General features: G+C 44.8%; 1 protein-coding gene across 1 annotated transcript in view; it reads right to left on the reverse strand.

The window, feature by feature from the left end:
- Window positions 1-17,987: 17,987 nt before the first annotated feature.
- The window catches only part of LOC146780351 (uncharacterized), a 140,393-nt gene continuing 132,507 nt past the window's right edge, over window positions 17,988-25,873 (reverse strand). Inside the window, exon 5 of the mRNA XM_085637055.1 lies at window positions 17,988-20,627. Coding sequence (XP_085493181.1) covers window positions 20,457-20,627 — 171 coding nt within the window. The 3' untranslated portion in view covers window positions 17,988-20,456. The remainder of the gene's footprint in view (window positions 20,628-25,873) is intronic.

Here is a 25,873-nt window from a genome sequence, read left to right on the forward strand (position 1 = left end):
AAGTTTCCGATTCTGAGCAGATTAGAGAGGTTTTCAGATAGTTTTATGCTAAACTATATAGTGAAGATCAGCCTGGAGCCCCCTCAGATATCCAGCGGTACCTGGGGGATCTCATTCCTCCGCAGCTCTCTGATGAAGACAGGGAAGCACTTGATGCACCGCTGAAAACTGAGGAAATTTTAACGGCTCTTAATAATCTCCCCTCTGGTAAGGCTGCTGGGCCTGATTTAATCCCAATTGAATTCTGTAAAAAGTTTAAAAAAATAATAGGTCCTGACCTTGTTGATACAATTTTACAGGCACAGTCTGGTCAATCTGTTTCAGCATCATGGGCAGGTGCCGATATTGTGGTGATTTTGAAAAAGGGTAAGTCATCTTTGGAACCGGGTTCATATAGACCTATCACCCTCATGAACTCTGATGCCAAATTTTTTTTTTAAGTAATGGCTCTTAGACTGTCTAAGATAATAGGGCAACTGGTTAGCCCTACACAGAATGGGTTTATACCGGGGAAAGGAACTACACAACATGTTCGTAAGGTAATTACTTTATTTGATGCCACGGAAGTCTCAGGAGAACCTATGGCGGTTATGTTTTTAGATGCAGAAAAGGCATTTGACCGGGTCTCCTGGGACTACCTCTGGGCTGCTTTATTATGGTGTGGTATAGGAGTAGGATTCATAAGGGCGATACAGGCACTTTATCGGTCGCCTACAGCCCAGCTTAGAATTAATGGTGGGCATACACCACCAGTGCAGATCAAACGAGGTACTCGTCAGGGGTGCCCATGCTCGCCTATGTTATTTGCGGTCTTTATTGATCCGCTGATTCGTAGGCTGGAATTAAATGATCAAATTGTTCCGATTAGCATCCAATAGATTTATATGGGCACAAGGGAAAACTAGGAGGGCCCTCCGATTGGGATAGGGGAGGATGGGCAGTACCGGATTTTAAGCTATACTATTGGGCAGCAGCCATCCAGTACATGAGAGGGCTTATGGGAGGAGACACCTCAGATACTCAGGTTAAGGAAGGATCAATTGATTTATATGCAATACTGATTGGTCAAGATGCTGGGAATTGTTTCCTGAAATATACAGATCCTGGGTATTATAAACTAACTAGATTTAAAACACTTATAGCAGGTTTTAAAATCTGGACATCACTGTGTAAAAAATTGGGGCTGGGTAGATTCAACGCTTACACTCGGATTGAAGGGAACGAGTCCCTTCCAGTAGAAATATTTGCGGATGGAGTTATTGGTGATTGGGGACGGCGGGGGATTCGGAAACTGGGTGATTTCATGGGAGCTCAAGGTGTCTTACAGTTTACTGAAATTCAAGGGAAGTATGGTATGCCAAGGAATAATTTCTTTAAGTTCTTGCAAGTTCGGAGCTTTTTGATGAATAAGAAGGGTGGAGCTGCTGGGTTTAGTAAAAATAGGGTAATGGATGTGATTGCGTGTGGGGCAGAATGCTCTATAAAGAAAATCTATGCTGAGCTATCTTTATTAAAAGGCGATGATTTGGGGAAATATGGAAGGAAATGGGGAGATAAACTTCAAGTTGATCAGGATTGCTTCCAGGACTCTCTTGAACTGGGGGGGACCATACTTTGCTCAGCAGCATTGCAGGCACAACATTATAAGACGATTTATTCATTATATCATACACCCGATAGGATCGCTCAATGGGGGGGAACAACAGGAATTACGTGCCCCCGGTGTGATAGTAGCGAGGCTGATATTGTCCACATTTTCGTGTTATGCCCACAGCTTAATTTGTTGATTAAGGATATAGAATCTTTTTTAGAGGTAAATCTAGGAATAAAGGTTGTTCTTACGCCAGCATGGATTCTCCTTGGGGTAGGAGGTGGAAACGAGGAGGTTGGTTCATCTTACTTTTTGTTTGTGGCTATGTCAGTCTTGAGAATCTGTGTCGCATCAGCATGGTTGGATAAGTCCGCTCCAACATTCCACCAATGGTTAGCTAGATTGTTATCAGCATATAATCTGGAAAAAGGGATATAGGAAGGGGAAAAAGGGTAGAATTTTAAGCAAGCGTATATGGGATCCTGTTAGGAGTTGGAAGGAGGAGGTTTCAAAATAATGAGAATGCTTCAAAATAAGTTTGGGAAGATATTTCTTATGTTGGCAGATTTTTGGGGATAAAGTATTGTGTTTTTTTGCTTGACTTCTTGATGAATGTTTCTCTCGGGCAAGGGGTTGTGCTATGTGCAAATTATTGTGATTTTGTGGATTATAGAAAAACTTAATAAAAATATTTAAAAAAAAAAAAAAGGAAGTAGATATGTGCTAGGTTAAGCTATGTGGGGCGGGGGATTTAGGGGTGGGTGTAGGAAAACAGATAGGTGCAAAGTTTGAATAGTGAGGTTTTAGTTTTTTAAAGCAGAATGACTGGGAAATTCTGTGATGTGCACCTGCTTTAATAAAAGCAGCCTTTTTCACACAAAGCGGTGTCAGTGGTCTATGCTGTGCCTCTCCCACCCATTGAGGGTCTTGGGGGCTGCCAACCAGGGGGAGGTTTGTCCCCTGGGATTATGGGGGGGGTGCAGTCCAGGCGACTTTAGCATTTTTGGGCTACGTTCCGTTAAAGGAAGTAGTCCAAGGATATTTAACCAGCCATTTCGGCCTGTTCCCCACGATTTTATGGTTTGGTGACCCAGTGGCAGCACAGTTGAAATATAGGGAAGAGTTTTGGGATCCTCCCTCCTATCCCTAAGATATAGTGTGATGGGTGCTGCAGACAGCGGTTTCGCGTTGCAGTACTTTAGGCGCTTTAGGTTGGAACAGTTTTGCAGGGGATAAAAGTTGTTATATGGTTGTTGCTTTGAGAAAGGTGCAGTGAGTGTTGGCCCTGAAGTTTGCATGGGTTTAGCTAATATGATTGTTGTTGTTATCGGCAACCCAGGCTGAAAGATAAGATTTGAACAAGCTCACAGCTGGATGAGGCACAAAGGGAAAGGTTACGCCACAGGAAGTCAAGTTAGCATCATGTAATAGATTCAGTGATAAGCTGTAGGGGAAGTTAAAGGGCACAACTGCTGAAGGGCAGTATTGTAGAAGGTAGATACTGGCTGGGTTAAGTTATGTGTCGGTGGGGCGTTCAGGGGTGGGTGCAGGAAAGCAGATAGGTGACAAAGACTGTATAGTGAGGTTTTAGTATTGTAAGATTGAATGCCTAGGACATTGTGTGATGTGCACCTGCTTCAATACAAGTGGCCTTTTTCACACAAAAATGTGTCAGTGGTCTGTGCTGCGCCTCTCGACCAATAGCAGGTGTGACTTTCTGTTTCTGCAAGAGGTGTTGGTTTCTGTTTCTGCAAGTAGCAGGTTGAGCATGTGGCCTGCACTGTGAAGGTGTACAGATATCATCTGAGGTCTGGTGACTCAGTGGACTAATGCATCCACTGCAGGGCCCTGTGTTCGACCTCACGGTCACAGTTCAAATCCCAGCGGGTCCACTAAGCCTTTCATCCATCTGAGGTTGATACAATGAGTACCATTGAGTTGGGTAACAATAAACCTCTTTAATTCAGTGCCAAGACTCCTCGTTGGGGTGAACGTGCTCTTTATAAATACACGTTATGAGACAGCCCTACTGCAGCACAAGATTCTATCAGCTTTGAGAGTCAAAGAGAGTGGGATGGTCCACTCTTATGGTAAAATCGCCTAGGTAGACGTAGTTGGTAGAACTAAGTACAGTAGATTCATATATTAGCAAAACTATTAGCTCCCAGGGCACAGGCGGGCTTGCATGAGACACCCCAGGAGCATGCATCTGCTGAGCACACAGCTCGTCCTGATACAGGGTGTCAATCAGACACAAAGAGTGGCTTGGAGCGAGGTTGTCCTAGCAACTGTGACCATGCTGAAACCAATGGTAGAAAGACTCTGCAGAAGGAAAATGAAACTGAACCATGCTACTCCAAACTCTGAGTCCATGCTCTCCTGGGAAATAAAAGCAAATGAAAATAAAGCGAGAATAAAACAACACAATGCAACATTATCGCTGTGCGTCGTGCCCGATGCAAATAGCAACTAGCTTTGAGTAAACAGAAACCATTAAAAGCAGAGCAGGAGGGAATGGAGCCAAGCTCTCCAACACACAAGGAAAAGAAAGGGGCATGTAATTTTGCTTGTATATCCGTAACTGATGTATTGATCTACAGGGTAGTACATTTTTCAAAATATCTACCTGCCTTCCTCTGATCTGTTCTTGTGTTACATCCATTTTCAATAGTAACACTTTGTCCTTGTTTGTTCTTTTAAAGGACTGAAGTTCTCTTTTTCAGTTCATATCGACTGCTTAAAATATACATTTCTCTCCCTCCAGGTCAGTACTAGATCTCCAGGTACAAGAAGTGAATGCAGCGAAGGGATGAAATTCATGCTTTACACGTTCATGTTGGAGAGCAGGTAATCTGATATTGTTCAGAGTTATTGATGCACAGAGTAATTTGAACTTCATCACAACACGTCAAGGTGTGTGGTGTCCCTCTGCCGCATATAATCATCCAGTAGCAGCATGCACCTACTGTGCCACTCAATATAACGTGAGTCCACGTGCATCTAGCAGGTGATGTTGCCCTGCAGCATCTCTGTTTTGACATGCAAACCCACCCATGAGACGATGAGGCCCCCCATCCTTTAATGTGTGCTTTACTCCCCTAGGCCAGGACATGATCAACAGTGACGTGCAAAGTGGTGTCCCAAACCAACCTATGTGGAAGATACATGCAAAAAGATCATTTGATGGACAGAATGCAGAACATTGTCATACATTCACCCCAGTACAGAGGTCTGGGCCTAAATCCATCATTTTATTGCTCACCGTGCCATTCCAGTTTGGACCCAGCCAAATGCAAATCAGTCTTGACCCTGCGCCCAATGGGAACAGTCCAACCCGAACTGCCAGGCCAGTTCCTCCCTGGACTGGAAACAAGCATCCTAGGACTGGTTTCGGGCTTTTAGCCCTCGTCAGCCAGGATAGCTTGACTCCAGTGGCATGGAGAGCACGGGACCCACGTCTGGGCATACCATTCCCACTCGGGGTGACATATGCAAAAAGATCAATTGATGGACAGAATGCAGAACAATGTCATATATTCACCCCAGTACAGAGATCTGGGCCTAAATCCATTGTTTTTCTGCTCACCATGCCATTCCAGTTTAGACCCAGCCATATGCAAATCAGTCCTGACCCTGCGCCCAATGGGAACAGTCCAGCCACTGGATTCAAGCTAGCCTGGCTGATGAGGACTGTTAGCCCAAATCCGGTCCCAGGAAGCTTGTTTCTGGTCCAGGGAAGACAATGCTTGGCAGTTCAGGCTGGACTGTTCCCATGAGGCACAGGTTCAAGACTCATTTGCATACACCTGTGTATGAACTGGGTGGCAAAGTGAGCTAAAGAATGATGATGGATTCAACCCAGATCTGTGACTGGGGGTGAGTGAAAAGTTTCAGCGCTCCGTCCATCATCTCCTTGTGTTCTCTATGTGGAAGACACAGCATGAGAACCCTTGCGTTCAGGATCCTTGCATGCTTCAGTCTGACATACTCACTCTCTGCTTCCAGGCCTCCAAGCTCCTGTTGCATCAGACCTGGTGCTCACCGTGCTTGCACTACAACCATGAAATTCCAGTCACAAGGCACATTGATTTCACTTGTTAACTTGCTGTGCACATGTGCATACACTGGCAACAAGTAACAAGGTTTGTAAAGTGTTGTGTAGGGGTTTCAATTTTTTAATCACATACCATTCAATATCATCCTCCCTATGTTCTCAGTAAAGTGCCTCGTTAGTTTGGTGTTATCTCTCCTGCACCTTATTGTCGACTACAAATCAACATGTACAGGAGTGCTCGTTGATTCGTGTTCATACTTTTCTTGTTGTCATGCCTATGTATAAACGTCTACTCGGGCATCTCAATAAGTATATGACGTTGCATGAGTTACAGTTTGTGAAGTTATTTAGTTCCCAGGGTGTCTGGAGTTCCAAGCCTACAGATTAGCATTTCTTAGTTAACTGCCACACCACAGTTACCGCATGGGTTGGTGACACTTAGGATTGGGTATATTGCAAAGACTGGTTAGGTTGCTCGTGGGTGTCTGTTTCTTTGGGCATGTGTGCACTAGTCTATCTCACAGATTATTATCTTTTCTAAAAGAGAACATAGCCTTCTCTATTCTTAGGTTGCCAGAAGCTAAATGTTCCAATGTTTTCTAATCAACTTTGTCAATGTACTTGAACTTGAGCAATAGGCTATCACACAGACATTGAACTGGCGGTTTCTCATATGTCAGTAGCTCTCTGTTGTTATTACTTGCCCTTTTGTCTTGTTCTTCTGATGATTTTTTGGGGGTAATGTTTTTCTTTTAGTTTCTTACATAATATATTTGCATGTTTTTGGAAACTATCTGAATCAGTACCAATGTGTCTCAATCTTAGAAATTGCCCATTAGGAAGACCCTCCCTCAGAGAACGGGGTGGAAACTCTCAAAGTGGAGTAAGCTATTCTTATTTGTTTTATTTAAAAAAGTCTGATTTCAGAATTTATCTCTCTGAGTAAATTCTCAAGTCTAAAATGATATTTCTGATTTACTCATGTTCATAGTGAACTTCAGAAATGGGTTTAAGCTATTAACCTAGAGGGTAAATTCAATAGCCTCTTCCCAAATCACCAGGATGTCATCAATTAATCTTTTCCACAATCTCATCTGATTTTGAAATGGGTTTTCCTCACTGCAGATAAATTGTACTTCAAAGCTACGGACATATAGTTATGCAAGACTGGGAGCACATGTGCTTCCCATGGAGGTGCTGTGTGTTTGCAAGAAGAACTCACCCTTGTATTAGAATACATTCCTTGTCAACATCATGTGAGCACAGTCTATTATAAATTAAGTGGGGGTCATTTTATTCCCATCCCTAGACTTCACGGGTTTTTTATTACTTCTAGTGTGGGTTTCTGTGGAATGTTTGTGTATAATGGTCCCACATCCAGGGTCATAAGAACTTATATGGCCGAGTCGAGATGAATACCTCTCAGCATGTTCAATATGTCTTTCGTATCTTTTTAGATATGAGAGCATCGTGCTCACCAGAGGTTTTAAGGAAAAAATCACAACATTGTGACAGTGATTCCAGTGCGGAGCATATCCCAGATACTATTAGGTGGCCCAATGGAGGGTTTTTATTTTTGTGGACTTTAGGGGGGAGAATGTTAATATACAGAGTTCTTGGTTCTTTTTGTACTAGAAAATTTTCTTCCTTGTCCGTGACCCAGCCGTTTTCTGAGCTCTTCTCACCAAGAATGAGGTGTCCTCCATTATATCTGGCATGGGACCCCACTCCCTCATGAAACAGGTCACTGTGTTTCTTTGGGGCTGCGCGTCTTCTAGGGAGGCAAACGCGGTGATTAAAGCCTTCAGTTCTCCCTGTGCCTTAACACCGCTCATGGTTCCCATCCTTTCGCCAGTTTCAAGTAAACCAAAATAGTGGTGGGTCAAAGCGTCTTGATCCACTGCAATGCTGGTATATCCTCCACCCTAGACTTCACCTCATCATCGTGGATTGTTCCTATCATGTGATGTTACAACGCTAATGGACACAGAATGGCGATGTGACGTTCCAGCAGAGGATAACATGCACTCCAGCCCTCCCTAACACAGCTGGGTTTAGGAGGAAAGTGCTTGTAGTCTCCTCTGTACCATCCTCAGCAGGATGCACGTAGAATGTGCAGGTATCATGCACCCGCGGCACTAATGCTTAAGTTGTTGACTTATTGCTCGTGTTCGGTCCCAGAACATGATTAGAGAACCTGGAATAAAATGAAGGCTCATGATGCTCCATTTGTATGGAACACCCAAGCTGGGGCAGAGGTATCACGTGGTGAGCTCTGTCCATGACAGACATTTGTTTTCCTGCTCTGCCTATAATAAAGTCACCTAGGAAGGCAGGGATGGGAGAGAGGTTGGCAGGGTGGGAGTGCTTCACCAGGGCAATGCACACAGGACAGCTTTTGATAAGTCCATTAATAGTGAGAATCTGTTTCTTGCCTACTCATATTACAAGATGGTGCTATTTTTACCAATAGTGACTTTTATAAACAGAAAAAATAGAAAACATGAAACAGCAAATAGAGGAATAAAAAGATGGAAATTGCCTGTAAAGACCGGGACACGTGTGTACATACTGTAATTATATAACATTTACGTCAATTTCAAAACACATACGAACAATTAGGCATTCATGTGCTGCCAGACAGAACAATACAAACAGAGCACTTCCGGCGCTTGATCGTGATGTCAGTTTCAAGGCATTCTCCTGAACACCCGCTTCTTCAACTCCTTCCTCCCAGATTGTTGTGGTCGTCAAGTACTTCTGGCTGCACAAAAGGGGGGTTTGTCCTTCTGCCACAGCTGCTGGTCACCGTGGGCTATCTCAGGGAGGGAGCCTGCAGCCATCTGGTAGCCTGTCTACCATGGACAAGAGTAGAATTTGAATACATTGGAGGGGGGGGGGGGGGGGGGGGGAGGTGGCTAATCCTTTCAGCAATAGGCAGATCAGATGCAGGGGCTCTGAGAAGGGGTTTAAAAACAACATAACCTCGTTAAGCAGGAACTGGTCTTTTAAAGACCTGTGAAGTGCTCGGGTGCGGATATGTGCATGTCCGGGAAGCTGTCTCAGCCCGGGGTGACACACTGGGGGAGGAAGGGGGGAGGCTTTGAGCCCAATGGGCGTTGCGCGCCTGGTTTCAGGTGTGAGACAGCAAAAATTAAAGTCATTTTTCATCCCGCCTGAAGCGGATCTGTATGACTGCGCCTTTGACTCATCCTTATATAAATGACAACGCGTCGGTTTCTTCGTGTCATGGGACACGTGCAGTAAGAAATGTATAACCACAGAGGTGAGTCAGGCGTCGCGCCTTTTGAAAAGGTCATTGAAGGAGGTAAGAGTTCGCAAGCTTGGGCACCCTGAATATCTGTCACACGTCATCTGAGGGTCAGTGCCCCTTTTTGGAACACAGTTATCTGTATTGAAACGGAACAAAAGACGTAGGTTCATCATTCACACATGTCTAGAGTGTACATATTTCCTGCCCTGGATTGGTTCGGGGAAACAGGCCGCAACATTATCTTTTTGCCACAGATTTGCTACCTTTTTGGAAATCAAAGGTTTTACTAAACTACAAAGATTACAGATACTCCTCAGGTTCCCACAGCAAATGATCCCAGTGAATGTTTGACACTAAGGGGTCTATTAAGATGGCGGGTGGATCGCCCCGGCGGGGGCGATCGGCTCGCCATCCTACCATGATTGACCCCCGTCACATTAGGATGGCTGGGGGGTCCGCGGCGGACAGAAAGACCCTCTGCCGCTTTTCCGCGGGAAAAGGTAGCTGAGACAATGCAATAAGGCCAAGCTATGTATCGCCACAGAGGCTGATGCAGACAGTGTCATTGTAGAAGCATTTCTATGTTCAGAGGGAGAACGCTGAACCGGGTTAACAAAATATGACAAGCACATGAACAAATCGTTCTTTTTTAAGATGGCATTTTAATATCATGTTCTTTTTACTCATAGTGAACCCCTGAGGAAGGGCCAATTCCGGCCCGAAATGCATTGGGTATCAGAAGCTTTGTTATCGAGGATGTATGTCGTATTTATTGCATGCTCAGAAAAAGGCCTGGATGGGCATATCTGTGGCACAAGAAGTTGTTTAAATGCTACCGCATCTTACGTGCGATTATCAACGGAAAATAAAATCCACACATGAAATTAATTTGGAATATTTTGGAGTTATTATTTTGGTGAATTTGGACTGTTTAGCAAACATATGATGAACGCTTCTGTCGGCTGTGCACCGGACTGGAGTGGGAACTTTGCTCCTCGTTCTTGATGTTGTATACAAACATGGGATGCAGGGTGGATCCTGCTGTCCTGGTTCAACGCTAAATGAGTTAAAAGCAAGGAACGCTGTTTGAAATGGAAAAGAGAAGCTTGAAAATACTGGTGTGCACTGTAATACTTGTTTTCGTATACACAGGGATGTGTGCCATGTCGTCTCTTTGTTTTGGTCCGCACCCAGACACTCAGCCTGCCAAGGCAGTGTGTGTGTGTCAGGGTACAGAGCCTCTAAGGGTGGCACAATAAGTGCTGCAGTCCTTAAGTGCGTGCCCTGGCTACCTTTGGCACCATTTACCAGGGGCTGACATGTGGCCAGAGATGCCAATTGGGTTTAGGCGTCAATGCAGTTTTAGGAAAGGAACACAGGCCCTGGGTACCTTATTGGCAGGAGCCCAGGGCACACTCAGTCAAAGCACATCGGCAATTCAGCAAAAAGGGGGGGGGCATAGCATGCAAGAAAGAGGGCACTTTCTCACACTTAGGCATTTTGGTGGGGAGAATTCCGTGTCTGAAGCTAGGAGAGCAGACCGAAGTATATTATTTTTACGATGGAAGAACTTAGGGATTGTGGAAGGAATAACACAATAACCAACTCTCATAAAATGCAGAGTCACTCAGGTGTTTCTTGAATGTAAAACACCTCAGCCAGTAATGAGGAAGAGGAAATGAAAAGTCTCAGTACTTATGAAATAGCAGCTGAAAGTCCCTCATTGTTCAGATCTGGCAGACCCGGAAGGGTTTTTGGAGCAGGGGAGCCCCATCGAAAATCTCCTGATGAGTGGTCTACATGATTTTAGCATGAAACTCACCAAAAGCATACAACGCTCTGTTGGGTGATGTGGTTCCCCCCAAAACTGTTCTCCTTTTAACATGAGTGGGTACCGCCTCTTGCCCAGGCTTTGACTCTGGTGGAAGATCAGTATACACTGAGGGTAGAGTGGGTACCGCCTCTTGCCCAGGCCTTGACTCTGGTGGAAGATCATTATACACTGAAGGTACAGGCCTTTTACCTGAACCCCAGGGTTGAAATTGTCTATTCGCTTTTCCTTGTAAATGCGTGTAGTAGTTCATGAGTGCGCCCCCTCATTCCTACTGATCGCATGTGAAGTATGCATAAGAGTGCTTGAGCATTGAGAGATGGGGTACACATGTGAGAGTCCCTGTCAATGTATGTAGCCCGTAGGGTGCTCCATAGGTTATTGTGGTAGTCGGTGCTGCTGTCTCCTTCTCTCCCTGTGTGCTCCCCTACACTGTTCCTTCATTGACTCCCTCCCTCTAGAATTCTTTGTGAACTCAAGTTCTAATTGTTGCTCGATCAATCTTCCCAGAGAGTAAGAAGGAAGATCATGTTGTTGCCCACCAGACCTGAAGCTGCCCTGTTTCCTGGCCACAGCAACACCTTAACAAAGGCATGAGCTAATGGAAGGGTCACAACTGCACACCTCTGGCAGAGAAATGGGCCATTTGCTCAACCTGGTATTCTGTGCTTAGTGCAGCTGGAGAAGAGAGTTGAGAAGTAATACACAAAGTACGAGTGATAGCTTCATGCGCGCCTGAATGTCACAGAGCTGTGAGGAAATTGCAGGTTATCCTGATTGGTTGCACCAGATGTTTGGGGATAGCTCTGAATTTGCCTGAGCCATTGAATTGGATCAATTGCCCCAAGACTGGATATCTGCTGGCCCACACTGCAATTCCACGGTTTAACTTTTACTTAATACAGCTCTGCACACTGCTATGGTGGAAGGCTACGATTGGAGGCACAATCTTTGGAATTCTCCCTTGAGCAGGAAATACTATACCATTAGCAAAGAGAATCGGGTCAATGCTGCTGAGCCCTGCCGATAAAGAAGGCCCCATTGCGCACCATCAAGGCTGCTCTGTCTTTCACTGTGCAGGCGGCAACCCGCATATAATGCAGTGGGGGATTGCATCCGTTTGCAAGGGGATGTCTGGGGGTCCATGGGACCCCTCTCTCCTCTCCAGAGGGCTGCCTTCAGGAGGTGCACTGAAAGTATGCCACCTTTTTGTGGGGCACTTTCAGTGCACCTCCTGAAGGCATGTTTGCCTCTGCACCTGTGTCCAATATACGGGGCGGTTTCAGAGGCAGAGTGATTCCTTCAATTGCATACGGCCACGCCCCCATGCACATGTTGCACCAGCACTATCTGTATGCAGAAGGGGCCTCAGACGCTTGTGCGGCCCCTTCTGTAATACCAAATGTTCAGAGGGTGCCCAACGTGGGCACGGATGCCCGTTACGCCCCCCAGAGCACACTCTGTAATGCCCCTGGGGTGCTGAGAGCCACCAGTGCCTGAGAACCATCAGTGCTCTGTACTCCTGTGAGGTACCTACTGCTGCTAAGTCAAATCAAGACTGAGGACTTTACATCACAGCCCAGCTCAACCCAAAGATGCTGATTCACCCAGTGGTGCACTTCAGAACAAGAATCTACTACAGGCATGAGTCTGTGCGTGACTACGCTAGCACCTAATTTTTGGTTGCTATCATACACTCTCAGCTCCAGCACCCAAAGGGTGATGGTCCCCCTTCCCAAGAATCCTTACACACTTGTGGCTGGTGTGTGCTGTGTTTAGCCCTCTCATGCCACCTTGGGTGTGTTGTCTGCCACACACTTTGGTCCCTTGTACCCCAAGCATTTAGCTAACCTGTGTCAGGCATCACAAATATGAGGCCAGCATGTGTGACCCTACAGTGGTACCTAAGCATGGAGTCCCAGCAACCTAATAGGGTCCTGCACCCATCAAGAGCCTCTGACCATTACACAATGCTCCTCTTCTCTTGGCATGTGAGTGGACAAGAGGAGATGCCTCATCTGTGATAAGTCTTTTGATCAACGTTGTGCTCAGTTGTGTAGCTGCTACCCGCATTGTGCAACCTCGAGCAATCCACAAATGTCGCTCAATTAGTTTTATCTTTAAAGTGTAAGAAGCACCACCTGCGAAGGCAGGCTGACCCCATGAAGCCCCATCCTGCCCCTAAAAGGGCTGCAACACTAGTCACCACCCCACTACTACCTGCCAAAGCCTGCAGAGCCATAGAGGCAAGAACATTCTTGCAGACAGCACCATTGACAGCACCATACTGCATAGGCCATGTGCTCAATGAGTAGGGTGTTTACTTGGTTAAAAGTCGCTACATTTCAAACTGTATCTCTCGCTTCATTCACACATGCCTTCACTGTGCGGCTTGGCTGAACTCTGGAAGTCAAAGACCCACGAAGAGGCATTTGGCCATTTATGAGTGCACAGTTATTTCTGGATCTGCTTCTACCTGTCACAAGGATCACTGCCCTTGAGCCACTTTAGCCTCCTAGACCTGGCTTGGCCCCTTGCAACACTCAAGACCAGTCTGTTCTGCTTTAAAGTGCAGGCGGGAAGTGCGAAGAGTTTGCAAATGAGTCAAAAGGCCACAAAAGGTCTGACGACTTCACTTCTACAAAGGAATGTTCCTGCTGGTGGCGGTCATTTTGTCCCTTGAGACTGGAAGTGTTCCTCTGACATGCTTCATCCACAGGCCCATATGATAACTCTCGGCCAGGCCACAGGCAGCCATTGGGGCTCACTGTTAGAACTCGTCCTCATCTATTTCCATTCCTATTAATTCCCAGACGGACGAAGTGACATCTTCTGATACCTGTTTATGGCGTGAGAGAACACAGAACTTGCCTCGATTTGAAGGAAAAAGATTCAGAGATCTGCTGAACATCATTTGATGAAAGAACCCCTGAGGAACATCTTTAAAAGAGGAGCAGTGGCTAATTCGCTTTAGAAGAAGAGATGACGGCTCCCTTTTGATCAGTAGAGTACATGTGCTCAGGACAGGTAGATCTCCTCAGATCATCTCTGGAAACAATGGCATGTCTTCCTCTGATCAAGCGCTAATGAGATACATTCTGTGGCGGGACCTCACCTCAACGGCTCGAGTTTGAAAATATAACACTTTTTAGTGGATATAGTGAGATGGATTTCATAAACTTTTTTGTAGTGGTTATTAAACGTTGATACACACTGCACCTTTTACCCTTAGTAGTAGGCAGAAATGATCTAATGCAAGGTGCAGGGAAATGTAGTAGGAGTAGTAAGAAGTGGTCCGATGCAAGGTGTAGGGTGATTTAGTATCAGTAGTCAGAAGTGGTCTGATGCTAGGTGTAGGGTGATGTAGTGTCAGTAGTCGGAAGTAGGACAATGCAAGGTGTAGGGTGATGTAGTATCAGTAGTCAGAAGTGATCTGATGCAAGTTGTATCGTGATGCAGTATGAGTAGTAAGAATTGGTCCCATGCAAGTTGTAGGGTGATGCTGTATGAGTAGTAAGAATTGGTCCGATGCAAGGTGTAGGGTGATGTAGTGTCAGTAGTCGGAAGTGGGACAATGCAAGGTGTAAGGTGATGTAGTATGAGTACTCAGAAATGGTCCGATGCAAGATGTAGGGTGATGTAGTAAGAGTAGTAAGAATTGGTCCGATGCAAGGTGTAGGGTGATGTAGTATGAGTAGTCAGAAGTGGGACAATGCAAGATGTAGGGTGATGTACTATCATTAGTCAGGAGTGGTCCGATTCAAGGTGTAGGGCAATGTAGTATGAGTAGTCAGAAATGGTCCGATGCAAGGTGTAGGGTGATGCAGTATGAGTAGTAAGAATTGGTCCAATGCAAGATGTAGGGTGATGTAGTATGAGTAGTCAAATGTGGTCCGATGCAAGGCATAGGGTGATGCTGTATCAGTAGTCAGAAGTGGTCCAATGCAAGGTGTAGGTGATGTAGTGTCAGAAGTGGTCCAATGTAAGGTGTAGGGTGATGTAGTATCAGTAGTCAGAAGTGATCTGATGTAAGATGCAGGCTTATGTAGCATGAGTAGTCAGAAATATTTTACTTTTAAATAAACACTCTCACTGATGTCATGTAAAAAGCCGTTAACAGTCAACTCACCACCTTCATAGAAGAAAACAACATCCTCGACTCCGTCCAATCAGGCTCCAGGAAGAACCACAGTATCGAAACCACACTTCTCACGGCAGCAGACGACTTCCGCTCCCTCCTCGACAGAGGAGAGACTGTGGCCCTCATCCTCCTGGACCTCTCCGCGGCCTTCGACACAGTCTCTCACATCACCCTAGCAGACTCCACGACATTTGAATCCAGAACAAGGCCCTCGACTGGATTCTCTCTTTTCTCTCCAGCAGAACGCAACATGTCAAACTCCTTCCTTTTCTCTGAGAGCCCACACCGACCACCTGCGGTGTCCCACAAGGATCCTCCATCGGCTCGACCCTGTTCAATAGCTACATGTCCCCGCTCCCATCCATCGTCAGATCACACAGACTCAACATTACATCGTACGCTGATGACACCCAACTCATCCTCCCAATCCAACAAACCCAACATCACCAAACACAACTTTCAAGACGGAATGGAAGCCGTCGCCAGGTGGATGAAGAACAGCTGCCTACAACTCAACATGGACAAAACAGAGGTGCTCATCATGGGCCCACACCCCAATGGCTGGAACGACACCTGGTGGCCCCCCGCCCTCGGGGACCGCCCTCCCCCACGGGCCACACACGCAACCTCGGAATTATCCTGGACTCCGAACTCAGAATGGACTGCCAGATCAACGCCATCACCTCTTCCTGCTACCACACCCTCTGCCTACTCCGAAAGACCTTCAACTGGATCCTCCCTGAACACAGGAAAACCGTCACTCTCGCCCTCATCAGCAGCAGACTGGACTACGGCAACGCACTCTACACCGGGATCAACAAGAACCTCATCAGCAAACTCCTAGTCCTCAACATACCGCGCCACTGCCACATCAGCCAACACCTACGGACACTAAACTTGCTCCCCGTCGAGAAGAGAATCACCTTCAAGCTCCTCACCCACGCTCACAAGGCCCTTCACAAAACTGGACCCGCCAACTTGAACCACCGCCTCATGTTCCATGCTCCCCAACGTTCCCTCTGCTCGGCCCAGCTCTCCATCCTGACGGTAACTTGCATCAAGAAAACCAGAGCAGGAGGACGCTTCTTCTCCCTCCTTGCTGCCAAGGCATGGAACTCCCTCCCCCTCCACCTCCGTCAGACTCCATCACTCCCCAAGTTCTTGAAGGACCTCAAGACCTGGCTCTTCGACGCAGCTCCGTGATCTCCCTGTAACTGCGAGTCACCCCCCCCCCCCCTTTCTTCCTCCCCATCCCTCAGCGCCTTGAGACCCTCTCTGGTGAGTAGTTTGCGCTTTACAAACCCCTGATATATTGATTGATCCTTACGAGTGACCTGATATCACCCCCGTCATTCTGCGCTGCCACAGTCCCCAGTGCGGGACTGCTAGTGGAAACTTTGGGGCAGAGTTACTGGGAAGTTCCAAGTAGAATCCTGAAGATTCTTAGAAATGTGGAATTGCGGGGTCAATCAATAGCTCAGGGTCAGAGTTTGGCTACTTTTAGCTCTTCCTGTTAATGTTAGTTTTGAGATGAAGCCAGTAACTGCGAGCACCAGCCCCATAAGAATGAAAAGGGACTTAGAAATGAGGCCCTGAGTGCTCTTTCAAAAGTAACACTGCTCAAAGAAAAATGCACTAGATTTTTTTGCCGCTTTTGTAATTACAAGGCAAAGGCAAAATAAATGACCACTGCAGCTTTTTATTAGCGATGCCCATCAGTCTGCCTAACATGGCCCTGTAATGTTTGGCTCTAATAGACCTACTTCTTAAAACAGTGAAGAAATGTTTGTATCTTATTCTTCTGCCTACTATTTGAGTAGATTTCTGCATATTTGGGGATTCACAAAAAATCCCCATCAGCACTCATGGAAATCTATGAAAAATGTAAATTTGAATGTTCACACACCCTCCTTTATGAAGGGCAGATAATCTACATAACGTGCATTGGCAGCTATATTTTTATCTCCATTTGGAACACATTGTTCCATATTTCCTTTTACATGTTCACTAAATAAAAAATGTTGTGTTTTCATTCCTAATTTGCAGACATATTTGAGCCTTTTTGGAAATAAAAAGAAGTGCTGGATTTGGACATGAAACCCCCGTGCAAGCATTTTTAGCTCACTTTAAAGTTCTTACTTTTCAGGTGTGCACCACTTTCTTTGCAGGCAAGCACCAGCCCCTAGCACGCCCATTCTCTCTGTAGTGGAAACCCCATTCCACTTCCCTTGTGTTGTGGTAAGTGGCATTGCTGGTCTGTGAATCAGGAAGTGGAATTTCCAACCACAAATTTAACATTCTTTGCCTCTAAGTCACCTTTGGGAATCAGGTCGTACTTCTACATCCAGTTTTTTACATTTCACAATCACTATCATACTAACGAGATTCGATAAATTCTTGTTTCTATTTTTTTTTTTTAAATATACACCATGAATCTTGCTTTTGAACACATCAGTGGGGTAGCAAGGGTTCCATGGGCTCTAATGCGTGTGGCAAATGCCCCCATCCATCACGTGGGTAGTAAAAGACAACGATAAATTGGGTGCAGTGTGTCCCTCACAACCCCGAGCCCTGGTGCCACTGCACCCGCTGCACTAATGATAGCTATGTCCCCGATGCATCCTTTTCTAAATGTTTTTTTTTCAAAAGAGCTGGCACTGTAACTCCTGACACAAAATACCACCAATTGTTTAGTTTTGCAAGGAGCGGGCACAGCCAGAGGGTTATAGGAGGGCGGTCTTTGAGTTTTCGAGACCAGTGATCTGATAACCGGGTCTCAGCCAATGGGAGACTGAGGATGAAAGTGAGACACCAAGGGACAACCTCCTTGACTAAACATTGTAGCAAAATCTAATTATTTAATTTCCATTGCCCATGTTTTCGTCCCTATGCCAGTGGATGACGCAGTGATTGCAATAAAAAAAAAGATTTAGTGGTTAATGAAGAAATAACCCCTTGTGGTACTGTTTACATTTCCTGGTAGGGGTCTTCTCCTAATCCCCTCCCTGTTAATCGGATGACATCCATGTGATATCTTCGTCGGTGACATCAGTTTCATAAAACACAGGTTATCACACGTATTATTTAATTTCTTCAGTTCAAAAAATGTTTATTTCTATATTGAAATTTACAGAAAACAAGCATATTTCTCGAAAATAAGTATTAGACCTTGATATAAAATGCACTGTATACATTTGAGATACTGAAGTGAAATATAAAATAACACTGATACAATACTAATTGTGTATTTAAAGAAAAATATACATTTTCAATAGTGAAACAATTTGTAAGAGATACGACCAGTACCGTTTATGTATCTGATGTGTAATATTGAGCTGACGACCAATCAGAAGCTAACTTGTGTGACAGACCTTCGAGGTCTCAAAGACTTCCGCATCCAATGGGATTAGCAAACGATCAGGAGGTTATGTAACAATTTGGGAAGAGTCCCCGCTTCCTCTAGTGTTGGACACATCTTGCTGGAGCGCTGGTGCAATATTTCAACGTGTCTTGCAATTAAACTGCAAGAATGACCTTTACACCCACTGACTATTGCTAAAAGTCCTTTTCTACCCGTCAGTCAGTGCGAGTGATGACGCATCACTGTAAACTTGTCCAACAGCGGTGTAATGTCTGCGCAATTCTGTCCCAAGAGAACTTCTTTTCCGCATGATACAGGACACGCCTGCATCTGGTGAAATGTCGATGAAAGAGAGGCAAGGGTCAGCTCAGCCGCAGTCCATTTGTGTAACAAAGGACTCATCGCAAGACATCTACAAGCCACCCAACGCACATAGGGGCATATGCATCAACATTAGCATTTGCGATTCCTTATTAGCGAAAAATAAGGAATCGCTAATAAGGAATAGCAAAAGGCTATGCATGTAGGAATCGCTATTCAAATAGCGATTCCTTAACATTCCTTATTACCGAATCGGTAATACCGAATCGGTAATAAGGAATACCTACCCATTCATTCCTATGGCCTTGGAGGCCCATAGGAATGAATGTAAAGCCATTCTGTATTAGCGATTCGGTATTACCGAATCGCTAATAGCTGGAGCACTTTCAAGGGTGCCAGGGTGTCAAAAGGACACCCTGTTGCACCCCTGAAAATGATATGTGCACATATGTTGCACACACACATGCTCTAAGGGCATGTGTGTGCGCAACATGACACTTTGAAAAATGCACAAAAGTGCATTTTTCAAAGTTTTTGCAAATTACCATGCAGTTCATCTTCATGGTAATTTGCTCCCCTTATTAGCGAAATCGCTAATTTTTTAACTTTGATGCATTGCATTTAAGGAATCTCACTTTGGGATTCCTTAAATGCAATCGCTATTTAAGGAATCGGTATTTAAGGAATCCCTATTTAAAGAATCGCTATTTAAGGATTCCTTAAATACCGATTTCTGCTTTTGGGTTGATGCATTGGGATTGGGTATTTTTTACTTAATACCGGGAGCTAATAAGGAATCGGTATTTTACCGACTGGATTTTGGCTTGATGCATAAGGGTGATAGTCCGTTAACAAAACAAAAACATCAGAATAGTTCGAGGCTGCTTGGACCACAACATGTCGAAAATACAAGATGTAGCGCCGTATAATGTTCTACAGAACGTGTCTCTTCTAGGCACCATAGAGATTGTTCCTGCTTTTTTTTTATAAAGACAAACATATGACTTCGGACAATGTATGCTTGATCATTTCACTGGTGACAAACAGATTAGTGACTTGTGTCAAATATCCAGTCAGGATGGCATCATTAAAAAAAATATCAAGGTGTCTAAAATAATTTTGCCTCGTTTTAAGGTTTGTGTATGCACCCTTGGGGCTTGGGCCTTAATTAGGAGTGGCTCAAGTCATTTTAGGGGTAGGGAAGAAATAAGGATTTCATGTTTTTGGGGAATAACTGCTTCCGGGACTCGATGTTTCCGCATAGATTTCTCCATGTTTTCCCCCCGAGGGTCAGCGGGAGGTTGTGGCTGCTCTTAAAAGCCGAATACTCCATGTGAATAACCAGTCAATATAATCCTGATGGGACGCTAACCCTGCCACTGGGGCTACTGGAACCCACAGACCACTCGTAAATGAGCCCCGTATATTGAGAACATCAGGATAAAGGTAAGATGCGGAAAAGGTGAGTCTTCCTTGAGTAAAGAAATACATTGATGAGTTGGTGGAGAATAAAGATCTGGAATGGGAATATATCAAATCTAAACTATATAAACGCCCATTGTTAAGGGGAAGAACGCTAGCCTATGTACCTTGCAATCCTGGATTATTTATTTTTAGGAATGCAATGGAAAAATTGCAGAAACATAGTAAGCTATGAAGAAAAACCCCAAACCCCCAACCTACAACTGGAAGTGGATACAAACTTTACTGGTGGGGAGAAACAGGGAATAAGGTGTGTCTGGTTCAACCAGTGACCCCAGAGACTTGACCCACTCATAAACTCAATCTCACTCAATAAGCCACACCAGGAGTATGTACATTCGGCGATGGTGGAAGTCCCAAGCGCCTCTGGTCCGCGTGTGTAGAAGCGTGGTCATCCACCCTTATTCCATGGACGTGGAGAGCTTCTCCATGTCTTCTGCTCGCGAGAGGTTCAGCTCACTGTATATGATCTGACTCCCTTGCATAAGTGAAGGAGCCGCTCTGGAGCCTCCGGTGTGACGCATACCTGGCGAGCACTGGATATCTGCGTAGATGGTGCCAGTCCTGACAATCTGCACAAAAGGCAATGAGAGGGACAGCACACAAGGTTAAAGGTTATCTCTGTAACAATACATGTCATCCTTCACTGGCGGTCTGCCAAGAGATGGTGTTGGCTCAGAAGTTGATCGCGCCAACCTGCCTCCACTCTGTGTTCGGTCTGATCTGGTATCTTTCCTGTGAGGTGGTCCTCCATACCAAGCCCACTGGGAGTGCTGCTGTGTGTTCTGTGATTGCCCCCTCTAGCAGATGTCTACACTTTTCTAGGCTGGCTAGGCTGGGATATACTGAGAGTTGAAGATGGGTCCTCCCTTTCACCAGGCCATGGGATGACTGGTAGCTGGTGGTGCTGGGAGTCAATTCCAGAAGCATAAACCTTGTTTCACCCAAACCTCCATCTGAGGACCTTCCAATGTCCCGGGTACAATTTGAAGTCTAGCGTCTCTAGGACCCTTTCATGTCCCATCAGTGTTGTGTACTGTATGTGCAAAGTATTTTGTGTTAACAGTGTGCCAATGTCTTTGTAAAAGAACACAATGAATGTGACCTAACAGAGAGGTCCACTGAGGTAAATGTAGGTCAGTTCACTTTACAAAAATCTTTATTCGGCTTACACCACCATAAAAGAAGAATACTTCATACAATACAATATATCATCTTATTCATTTAATACAGTAGATAGTTCTGCACATTAAAAAAAAGACAATTAAAATACTATAAAATACAGTAATCTCAAACCCACTCAAAAATCAAACTGTCCATACCGTTTCCTAATATAAAGTGCTTCTCTGTTGCAACTTATCAAGGCTTAGCAGATTTCTGGGGTTTCGAGGTTAGTTAAAAATCTAAAACCTTCACGATACAAGAGCACGCAAAAGGAGGGACGAGGAAACTTCCTCTAGGAATGTTATAAATTGCACAAAAAAACCAAAACGTGCAGGGTGCTTTGTCTAGAAAAATGGTCACAAAGACACAAGACAGATTATCTGCCCATTCTCCATGCACTGGAAAGGCAGTCAGGAAAGGTCCCATACTCAATCTCGCCCTTGTTAGATAAAATCTATATTGTGGATAACCTATGCAGGTAAGGTACAATTGCATCTCCTGGGTAAATATATTTGCTTCTGTTCCCTTCACATTAGGTCATGAGTAGTCACTGCATCCGTCCGTATCCTCAGAGACTCGATTTTCTCTCTTGGGCCATTTTTGCCACCTAGTTTTCATCCTCTGATACACATGCCCCAGAGAATGCTCATCACTGCGGCTCCTTGAGTCCCGAGAAGGAATGGTGCCATTCCCTGCTTCCCGTGAACATGAGCAGAGCAGTGGGAATCTGACCAGCAACAGAGCCCTGCACAAGGAACTCTCTTGGAGGTGTGGTACCAGAAGATCATGGTCAGGATACTGTCTGAGATAACTATTGCGTCATTCAAAAAATATCGCCCTATTGGAGTTAATCACAGAAAGTCGAAAGGGGATATATTTTGAAAACAATATTTAGTGCATACAATTTCTGTCAAGCTATAATATTCTGAAATACAACTCATTTGGTTGCCTCCTCCTTTCTCCTACCTGTTCCTGTCCTGCCCATAAGATGCCATTTGAATCAACGGAACTGTTGCCCTTGGCGTCCCCAATGATTTCCATTGGGGGGGCCAAAGGAAACCAAAGCTACCCCTGACTTGGTCTTTCACGCTCTGTCGCTGCTCCTTCTACCCCTCAGTGGTCATGAAGGTAGTAGCAGGACCAGAAAGAAAACAAACCCACTAGTGTGATGTTTATTTTCAGCCAGCCAGCCAAGAAAACTTTATTTCGACAATTATTGCCATAAAAGCACAATAAAATAGATTTAAAAATACAGCATCATAATATAGCTAGACTATTAAAAATTAAAAAGAAATAAAATAATAGCATTTTAAAATCATGGTAGCAAAATCAATTAAAATGACACCGTCCAAATCTCAGCCCTAACTTTTCACTAGACATCTGCGTTTACACTACAAAGCAAAAATAAATTTGGATATAGCAGCAACAAGAACCGGATGTGTATCATATTTTGATAGCCTAAAAACCTCTCTAAAATTTCTAATTCCCAAATTCCTACAGAGCTGGAAAACCCATTTAGATCTGGCGGCCTTATATGCGGGACAAAAAAAGATCACATGGGTCTCAGTCTCATCTGTCTCGTTACACCCAGGACATAATAGTTTGTTGGCCCCCGCCCAGCTGTTAGTAAATGCATAGAGAGGGAGCGTCCCGTGTCGGAATTGGAGAAAAAGTTTCTTGGCTAAAAAGGGTTGAATGAGATCAAGAGCTGGCTCCAATTTATAATCCATTTTAACATCTAGAAACCTAGAGGTTAAACTAGATGTCCCTAACACCCTACTGGTACACATCAGTCGGAATTCTTTTAAAGCGGCGGTTAGTGACTGTTTAGAGATGTCAAGACAAGATTCCTCGGGAGAAGACCACAAATCACTCCTCCCAATTTGACGAAAGGTATCCCGAATATAGGACAGCCAAGGGATTTTTTCTGCCCCCCGGATGTGCATAACTGATTCTAGTTCCTCTCTATATACAACCAGCTCAGGGGTACTACATAGCCTTCCCCAATACAAAAGTGGGCGAGAGGCTATCACTTCAGTGATGGGGAGAATGCCCAGATCCATCCTTAGAGGGACTAAAGGGGTACTTTGAGGGAGACCCAAAAGTTGCCTTAAGAAGTTATTTTCGGTCAGTGCCAGGGTTTTAGTCTGGCAGTGACCCCATAATTCAGCTCCATAAAGGGTGGCACCCCTTGCTTGAACTTTATAAATTCCTACTGGGGGGCCAATAACCCTTTCGGCATATCTCCTATGGACTTTTAAAATCCCCCCACTAACTTGAATAAGTTTTAAGTTTGCCTTGGCAATCTGCGGCCCCCAGTCCATTTTATCGTTTATAGTAAGCCCTAAATAATCAAAGACTGGGACCCTCTCTAAAGGTCTTTCGTCCATTTTGGGGTGTGGGCAATTAGTGGTATTGGCATGAAACACCATATACTTTGTTTTCTTTATATTTACCTCGAGATTCCTTTTCTTACAAAACGAGCAAAACTTCTCTAGGACACGTTGCATCCCCATAGGTGTTTTCGATAGGAGCAACGTGTCATCTGCAAACATTAATGCAGGAATTTTTACGATTGGCAAGTTTAGGGGAGTCTATATCCTTAACTGATAAGAGATCTTCAATTAACCCATTTAGAAAAAGGGAGAAGAGAGTTGGTGCGAGGACGCAACCTTGTCTCGCACCCTTCTCTACAGGGATCGGAGCAGAAAGTTCCCCTCTATTTCCAAATCTAATTTTGGCAAAATTACCTTCGTGGAGGCGTTTTATCTGTTGACAGAGATAAACTGGAGCCCCCATCTCTAACAACAGGTCCCACAGCTGATCTCGGTCTACCAAATCAAAAGCTGATTTGAGATCCTCGAAAGTAAGGTAGAGGGAACCACCCTCCAACATGGTGGTTTTCCAATAGAGTAATTGTAATCTAAACAACTGATCTATAGTTGAAGTTTTAGATCTAAAACCAGCTTGGAGAGTGGTAAGTATGTTATGGTCTTCCATCCAAATCTAGAGTCTTCCCAAGAGAACACGTGCAAAGATCTTTTGAGATACATCAATTAGGCTAATAGGCCTATAATTTGCCGGATCTATTGGAGAACCTTTCTTGAAGATGGGAATAATCTCAGCACCCACCCACGTTTTGGGAGGTGAGAGGCCAAGAAGACTTGCATTAAAAAGAGACCACAGGTATGGAATCCAGACTACCTGGTCAGTTTTGAATAGATCTCCTGGGACCCTGTCCAAACCAGGTGCCTTATTGGGCAAGACTTTGGCCAGGGCCATTCTCACCTCAGACAAGGAGCAAAGAGGAATGTCTGTAGGTGGAACATAAGTAGAATGAATTACTGGCAGCCCAATTACAGCTGTTCCTTTTTGGGATTTTGAGTATAACACTTGGAAATGATCTCGCCAGATTTCCTCCCCAAGGTTCGGCTCAATTGCATTCTTACCAACGGTGTTGCCTGTCTTCACCAAATTCCAAAACCCTCTGGGGTCCCTAGCGTCCATTGCTTTCTTGATAGCCTGCCACCTATCAATTTCCCATTCAGATTTTGCTTCTAGTATGAGTTTCTTAAAAAAAGCCCTTGCCTCCCTGATACGTGAGATGTCACCCTCACGTAATTGACTCAACAGAGCTTTCCTTGCATCTGTGCAAGCCCTATTATACCAGGGACTAACTCCTCTTTGTTCTTCTCTTTTTTGGGTTGAGATAGTATAAAAAAGCTCACCCAGGGTTTCAACCAAATCCTGGTGGTTGTCCCCCAACTCCACTAAAGAGTCAGCACCACCACATCTATCTGTAATAGAGCTGGCCTTCACCAAAAAGGGTATTATAGATTTATACAGTGCAGCCTTTGCCTCCGGTGTTTGTGAGAAAGTTCCCCATCGGATTCTTCTACCACCCTCTGCTACCAATAAATTAGAGGGGGGTGCAGTAGACTTAGATTGCCCTGCTCCCATTTGATGCCAATCCAGAGTAACAACCAGCGGATTGTGATCGCTTTCAAGACGGGACTGTACCAGGAAATTCACTATCCTATGCCAGATATCCACCTTTACCAAAATATAATCAATTGTGGATGCCTGGCTGTTTCCCAGGGTTATCTGCATATATTCGACCATTGCATGCCCTCAATGAATAATTAAGAGTGAGCGAGGTCAACTGCTGGGCTAGAGGAGTCCAGCCCCTCAATGGATAATGGTTACACGTTGGAATTCCCCATGTTTAATCCTCATCACCCGTTATGGGGTGGGCTAAACCGTTTAGGGGTTCAAAGTTGCAATTAAAATCTCCACCGATAACAGGTAGAACTTGTTCAGGCAGCGACGCAAGGAAGGCTGACAGACAATCTAACGTCTGTGAAGTCTGCCCATACTTTATGGGACAAGAGTAAATATTAATAATAGTTACTTTGGGGAAATCTTTCACGGATAAAATAATACATAAAATATCAGGGGAGCGGGTTTCTATCGGCTTAACTAAACAGCCGAGGTGTGTGCCAATCCAGATACCTAAGCCCCCCGATGGTCTACCCCTAGGCCCCTGAAGTGCCTCTTTATAATAGGTGGCAAACCCTACTCTATGCAGGGGCTTCTGTGCCCAGGTCTCCTGAAATAAACATATCTCATGTGTATCGATAAATTCAACCCACTC

Source organism: Triturus cristatus, chromosome 12 (assembly GCF_964204655.1).
Source record: "Triturus cristatus chromosome 12, aTriCri1.1, whole genome shotgun sequence".
Classification (NCBI taxonomy): domain Eukaryota; kingdom Metazoa; phylum Chordata; class Amphibia; order Caudata; family Salamandridae; genus Triturus; species Triturus cristatus.